We start from the raw sequence: 7,313 nt of genomic DNA, 5'->3' as shown, positions 1-7,313 counted from the left end.
AGGCCAGAAGATAGCGACTTACTGTTTCTGGAAAGAAAGACATGTAATCTTCAATTACGTATTTGCAGTGAAAAACCTCACGAAATGAAAAAACAAAAAACAAAACCCTCTGCATCAATGGAAAATGTGAAGACCTAATCATTTCTACAGTTACACCTTCATGCACATGGTGTCGCTCTTCACTGAGAACATTTCCGAGAAGAACGTGCCTCCGCTTCCTCCTTCCTGCAGAAAATTTGGCAGATAGTGGAAAACCTCTGTGAATCCTCCCCTCAGAAGCCCGCGAGAGTCAGTTTGCGGTAAGGTATAACTTATAGTTCAGATTACCTTTGAATCCTTTTGAGTGTACCATGCTGTTCTGGCGAGGAGGCCCAGGAACCCCGAGTCTGCTGCTGTTGCTTCTGCTCCTCACAGCCTGGAACACTGGGAGCGGCCAGGTTCACTACTCAGTCCTGGAGGAGGCCAAACACGGCACCTTCGTGGGCCGCATCGCCCAGGATTTGGGGCTGGAGCTGGCGGAGCTGGTGCCACGCCTGTTCCGGGTGGCGTCCAAAGGCCACGGGGACCTTCTGGAGGTAAATCTGCAGAATGGCATTTTGTTTGTGAATTCTCGGATCGATCGGGAGGAGCTGTGCGGGCGGAGTCTGGAGTGCAGCATCCACCTGGAGGTGATCGTGAACAAGCCGTTGCAGGTTTTCCATGTGGAGGTGGAGGTGAAGGATATTAATGACAATCCGCCTGTGTTCCCTGAAAGTAAGAAAAGGATAATCATTGCAGAATCTAGACCCCCAGAAACTCGGTTTCCACTAGATGGCGCATCCGATGCAGATATTGGAGTAAACTCGGCCTTGACCTACCGAGTGGATCCCAACGAGTATTTCGCTTTGGACACACAGAACAATCGTGAACAGACGTCTTCGTTGTCACTTGTATTGAGGAAATCATTGGACAGAGAGCAAATTCAGGAGCATAACTTAGTATTGACAGCCACTGATGGGGGTAAACCGGAGCTGACCGGCACAGTTCAGTTGCTGATTACAATTCTGGATGTGAACGACAATGCCCCAGAATTTGACCAGTATATTTATAAAGTAACAGTATTAGAGAATGCATTTAATGGAACATTAGTGATCAAGCTGAATGCCACAGATCTTGATGATGGTACGAATGGAGACATAATCTACTCATTTAGAAGGCCTGTATCGCCTGCGGTGTTATATGCATTTATCATAAACCCCAACAGTGGGGAAATTAGAACAAGAGGTAAACTAGATTTCGAAGAAAAGAAGTTGTATGAAATATCGGTGGAAGCAACAGACAAGGGGAATATTCCAATGGCAGGTCACTGTACCGTTTTCGTGGAAATACTAGATATAAATGATAATACCCCAGAAATTACCATAACTTCTCTGTCACTTCCGGTGCGAGAGGATGCTCAGGTGGGCACCGTCATCGCCCTGATCAGCGTGTCTGACCGTGACTCTGGAGTCAACGGGCAGGTGACCTGCTCACTAACACCCCGTGTCCCCTTCAAGCTGGTGTCCACCTTCAAGAACTACTATTCGCTGGTGCTGGACAGCGCCTTGGATCGCGAGAGCGTGTCGAACTATGAGCTGGTGGTGACAGCACGGGACGCGGGCTCGCCTCCGCTCTCCGCCACGGCCAGCGTGTCCGTGGAAGTGGCGGACGTGAACGACAACGCGCCGGCGTTCGCGCAGCCCGAGTACACGGTGTTCGTGAAGGAGAACAACCCGCCCGGCTGCCACATCTTCACGGTGTCGGCGCGGGACGCGGACGCGCAGGAGAACGCGCTGGTGTCCTACTCGCTGGTGGAGCGGCGCGTGGGCGAGCGCGCGCTGTCGAGCTACGTGTCGGTGCACGCGGAGAGCGGCAAGGTGTACGCGCTGCAGCCGCTGGACCACGAGGAGCTGGAGCTGCTGCAGTTCCAAGTGAGCGCGCGCGACGCGGGCGTGCCTCCGCTGGGCAGCAACGTGACGCTGCAGGTGTTCGTGCTGGACGAGAACGACAACGCGCCCGCGCTGCTGCCGCGGCCCGGCGCGGGCGGCGGGGGCGGCGCGCTGAGCGAGCTGGTGTCGCGGTCGGTGGGCGCGGGCCACGTGGTGGCGAAGGTGCGCGCGGTGGACGCGGATTCCGGCTACAACGCGTGGCTGTCGTTCGAGCTGCAGCCGGCGGCGGGGGGCGCGCGCAGCCCGTTCCGCGTGGCGCTGTACACGGGCGAGATCAGCACGACGCGCCCCCTGGACGAGGCGGACCCGCCGCGCCAGCGCCTGCTGGTGCTGGTCAAGGACCACGGCGAGCCGGCGCTGACGGCCACGGCCACCGTGCTGCTGTCGCTGGTGGAGAGCGGCCAGGCGCCAAAGGCGTCGTCGCGGGTGTTGGCGGGCGCCGCTGGCGCCGAGACGGCGCTGGTGGACGTCAACGTGTACCTGATCGTCGCCATCTGCGCGGTGTCCAGCCTGCTGGTGCTCACGCTGCTGCTGTACACGGCGCTGCGGTGCTCGGCTCCGCCCAGGGAGGGCGCGTGCGGGCCTGGGAAGCCCACGCTCGTGTGCTCCAGCGCGGTGGGGAGCTGGTCGTACTCGCAGCAGAGGCGGCAGAGGGTGTGCTCTGGGGAGGGCGCGCCCAAGACCGACCTCATGGCCTTCAGCCCCAGCCTTCCACCTGGTCTGGATAAAGAAGTTGGAGAGGAAAGGCAGGAGGCAGGATCAAATTACCCTGGGCAGGTGAGTCCTACAGATTCCTCTTATTTTGAAGTCTGTGTTAAATTTTTAAAAATCCACTTGACTTCATAGAAAAACGTAATGAATATTCTGTATTTTGAGTATTAATGTTTTAAACGAGTATAAATGTTTTGGAGAACAATTTCTGTCAAATGCCAACTGATAAAAAATCCAATTTTAATCATGCGATAAATCGTATATATATACATATACATATACATATACATGTACATGTACATATACATATACACGTATATATACATATACATATACACGTATATATACATATACATATACATATTTTTTTTTGCCAATAAATGCCCTACTTCTCCAAATGTTTTGGTAGAAAATGGTAAAGGAAGATGCAAAAATGACTCTCCTATCAGCACTTTATTAGATATAATTTATAATTTTCAGTGATGTACTTAGACCACTTATTTCATCTCTAAACCTCAGTACTGTAGATAATTCCTGTGGTTATTTCCATTTGTTCGTCCTCTTGGTCTTTTAACACTACCTTTTGCTTTAATATTTTCACATTATTAGATAGCTTGACTTTTTTCACTTCAGGCTTGTATCAAAGATTGAGCACTCTCTTCGTTAAGTCTGAAAAGATTTACCTTTTTTGTAGAGTTAAACATGGGTCATACATTTATTTTCATTAAATAATCTTTAGTTATGCCTCGACTAATAAGATAAAACCTATTTTCTTATTATTTGCAGTTAAAAATTCAGTCTTGCGTTATTGTTTGGTGGTTTCATTGAAATAATAGAACTTAAAAGTTCTGTCGATTTATTTTATTGCATGTACTGGGTACAGATTTATCTACAACATAGTCAAATAGAACTCCCAGATTTATGCTTACAAAGTTTACTAGGCAAATAAAGTTATTCATATCACTCCACCACGTCTTCCAACTTGCTGAAGACATGCATCTAGAAGATGCATCTAGAAGACATGCGTTATAATATTTGCAATATATGCTGGTTGGCAGTCTGCCCTACATTTTGTGGATTCATCCAGAAAGGAAAATGTTAAGTGTAGTAAAGTAAAATGTAAATTTTCATTTTTGCTCATCTGGCAATTTAAATTTCTTGTCTTTAAAAGCTTTATCTCTGAGGTTTGTGAGATTTTCTTTTCATGTGCTATAATCACTTCTGATGATTCTACCAAAGGTCATTTACCTTAGGTCATTCTTCTAATCAGTGATCCTTAGGTATATGTAGAGTGGCAGAGTAACTGATTTCTTTGAGAACTTGATAAAATTCATATGTGTATGCTCCGCTTTAGCTTTAGGGGCTAAAATTTCTTTATTCTGTAGTAGGCAACCAAATTAAAGCACAAAATGTTTCAGACTTGAAAGATTAAGCCATCATATCATTTATGAAACTGTAAATGTATTAATGTGAATGTTAGGTAGGGGACACATCATTATCCATCTTCAGATGAAGTTTTTGGAATGACTCAGTGTCATCTAAATTTAATAAAGATATTGGAATATCTTAAGTACATGTTAAATTTTTGCAAATTGTTAGTTTTACAGTATACAAGTAGTCAATGTACATTTTTAGATAATTCCGAATTATATGGGCTATTTTCTACAAATTTTGTGTCTCTCCTGCTTATTCTTAATTTCAGAATTACATTCAATGGTGTAAAATTATAATTTTAATATAATTTCCATCTTCTAGTTCAATTAAGTATTAAGCTAATTTTAGATGTTCTTATCTCTTTAGTAATTTAATTATGTCTAACAGTGTGTGAGGACTACATAACTAACATACTACTTTTTCAATAAAGTTTCTAAGCAACCATTGTACATTGACTTTTTTTGAAAGTGGAAGATAGAAAACGAAGGAGCAGGGTAGTGGTATTAGACAATTTAAATAGCCCAACAGCATAAACATTCAATTTTTTTGATTACTTAAGAACCAGTTTTATAGTTGATTTAAGTTATCTTTTACTTGCGGAATGATTATTGATTATTACTTTCTGGTTTTATAAAGATTTCTTATCTTACTTCCCTTCGTTATTATATGTAAAAGGAATGGTGACAAATTATTGGCTTAAAGATTTTGACTTGAATTTTAATGAGCTTATAAATTTTGTATTTGTTTACGATTAGCTGTGGAATCTTATCTGCATTTTGTTTTCCCTTAAAGCTGATCTTGAATTAATTAATAAAATTATGAAAAGTCCTTTGATTCTCCCTTGCATCATAGTCACCATTCTGATTTAGTTTTCTTCTTTTTTTTTTCTATTCTGATTTTCTGAAGAGAAGCAGATTTTGAGTGACTACTAACTGGCCTGAAGGGCACATTTAAAGGGAAACCAAAAATTCATTATGAAGTTTATATTCATTTGATTTTAGTTAGAGAGACTGGGCTCCAAAACATCTCACAGATGTTTTTCATATTAGGGCTCCACAGCCACTTTAGAATACTGTGAAATTTGGAAGCTTTGATTCAACATATTACATGAAAATGCTTTCCTCCTGCTAGAGTGAAACTTCACAGGATCTGTACCCAAGCTTCATTTTAATATGTTATGGGAATAAGAGCAGTTGTATGAAAAGTCATCGCATTTGAGCATCAAGGAACCAAAACGACGTGTTCCATATTTATGATGAATTTTTATATCCAATGGAAGTATGAATAAAATAATTTATATGAATGAAATATTTAGCTAGAAATACTTTAGTTTCTTCTTCTTTTTTTTTATTAAGTGCAGGAATTCTTGGGTTTCTCCTAAAGTCTTACAATGAAGTGCTTGTGAAGGATAAAAGTCATTACAAGTGAGAATTGTAAGCAAAATAAGGCCAAGGGTGATGTATATTATTCTTTATTTTATTCTCCATGATAGGCAAAGAGTTGCTTCTGACATTCTGTATTTCAATGATTATGATAGACTTTGAAGCAGAATATTTTAAAAACTGCAGTATAATAGAAATGGCTGTGCTTTATTACTAATATCTTATACATTAAAAAAATAAGCATTTACAAAAAATCCATGAAAACATCCAAAGGTCAAAAAATTTAATGTGTCCCAGGAAGTGGCTAAACCAAAAAGAACCTGACGATCTGTCTTGTACTTACATAATCAGTCACATGATGTCGCTGTACACTCAGAAGGTGAAAAGGAAAAATTTTGTCTCCGAGCCCAGATTCCAACCATTGACAGAATAGGATCGACTCCATATTGACCGGAATGCTGGGTAAATTTTACTCTATCTACACCTACAGGAAGGGAGACTGCTCACAAAGGTTCGCAGGTGAGCGATCCTTTAAAACCAACAGTCCCACCTCGGAGATCTTGTTAACTACAATGGTGTTTTCCTGGAGAGGAGGCCCAGGAGCCCCGCGACTGCTGCTGTCGCTTCTGCTCCTTGCAGCGGGGGAACCCGGGAGCTGCCAGGTCCACTACTCGGTCCCGGAAGAGGCCAAACACGGCACCTTCGTGGGCCGCATCGCACAAGACCTAGGGCTGGAGCTGGCGGAGCTGGTGCCACGCCTGTTCCGGGTGGCGTCCAAAGGACACCGGGACCTTCTGGAGGTAAATCTGCAGAACGGCATTTTGTTTGTGAATTCTCGAATCGACCGGGAGGAGCTGTGCGGGCGGAGCGCGGAGTGCAGCATCCACCTGGAGGTGATCGTGGACAGGCCGCTACAGGTTTTCCATGTGGAGGTGGAGGTGAAGGACATTAACGATAACCCACCCGTGTTCAGAGAAGAAGAGCAAAAGGTACTGATTTCTGAATCTGCCCGGTTGGATTCTCATTTTCCTCTAGAGGGCGCTTCCGATGCGGATATCGGTGTAAACTCTCTTCTGACCTATAGGTTAGGTCTAAATGAGTATTTTACTCTTAAAATAATAACGAAAAACGACAAAAGTATATTGCCTGAACTAGTTCTACGGAAGTCTTTGGATAGAGAGGAAACTCCAGAACTTAATATATTGCTGACCTCCCAGGATGGGGGTAAGCCCGAGCTAACAGGATCTGTTCAGATTAAAATAAGCATTTTGGATGTGAATGATAACGCTCCAGAGTTTGATAAGCCTGGCTATAAAGTAGTGCTGTTTGAAAATGTCCCAAACGGCACGAGAGTGATTCAGCTAAACGCTTCTGATCCAGACGAAGGGGTGAATAGAGAAATTTCCTATGGAATCAGACTGATTTTGCCAGTGAGTGAGAAATGCATGTTTTCAATAAATCCAGAAACAGGTGAAATCAGAATTTACGGGAAATTGGATTTCGAAGAGAATAATGAGTATGAAATTCAAGTTAACGCCATTGATAAAGGGATTCCTTCCATGGCAGGTCATTGTACAGTCCTAGTGGAAGTTCTGGATCTGAATGACAATAACCCTGAGATAATGATCACTTCGCTGTCGCTCCCAATGCTAGAGGATGCTCAGGTGGGCACCGTCATCGCCCTGATCAGCGCGTCCGACCATGACTCTGGTGACAATGGGCAGGTGACCTGTTCATTAACACCCCACGTTCCCTTCAAGCTGGTGTCCACTTTCAAGAACTACTATTCGCTGGTGCTGGACAGCGCCTTGGATCGCGA

The 7,313-nt window shown here is 44.1% G+C and overlaps 2 protein-coding genes across 2 annotated transcripts; both read left to right on the top strand.

Annotated features, from left to right (window-relative positions):
- Positions 1-254: 254 nt before the first annotated feature.
- Positions 255-2,813, top strand: LOC116863487 (protocadherin alpha-13-like). Its single transcript, XM_032850932.1, has one exon. The coding sequence runs from the start codon at positions 351-353 to the stop codon at positions 2,811-2,813; it is 2,463 nt and encodes an 820-aa protein (XP_032706823.1). The 5' UTR covers positions 255-350.
- Positions 2,814-5,883: 3,070 nt separating this feature from the next.
- Positions 5,884-7,308, top strand: LOC116863488 (protocadherin alpha-12-like; the record flags this gene model as incomplete). The annotated part of the gene is made up of 1 exon (XM_032850933.1): positions 5,884-7,308. A coding segment is annotated over exon 1 (1,359 nt), but the record flags the coding sequence as incomplete, so codon positions are not given.
- Positions 7,309-7,313: the final 5 nt, after the last annotated feature.

Source organism: Lontra canadensis, unplaced genomic scaffold (assembly GCF_010015895.1).
Source record: "Lontra canadensis isolate GAN:19392208 unplaced genomic scaffold, GSC_riverotter_1.0 scaffold1340, whole genome shotgun sequence".
Taxonomy (NCBI): Eukaryota; Metazoa; Chordata; class Mammalia; order Carnivora; family Mustelidae; genus Lontra; species Lontra canadensis.
The sequence above is the reverse complement of the archived record's forward strand: the minus strand, read 5'-3'. Positions and strand labels throughout refer to the sequence as shown.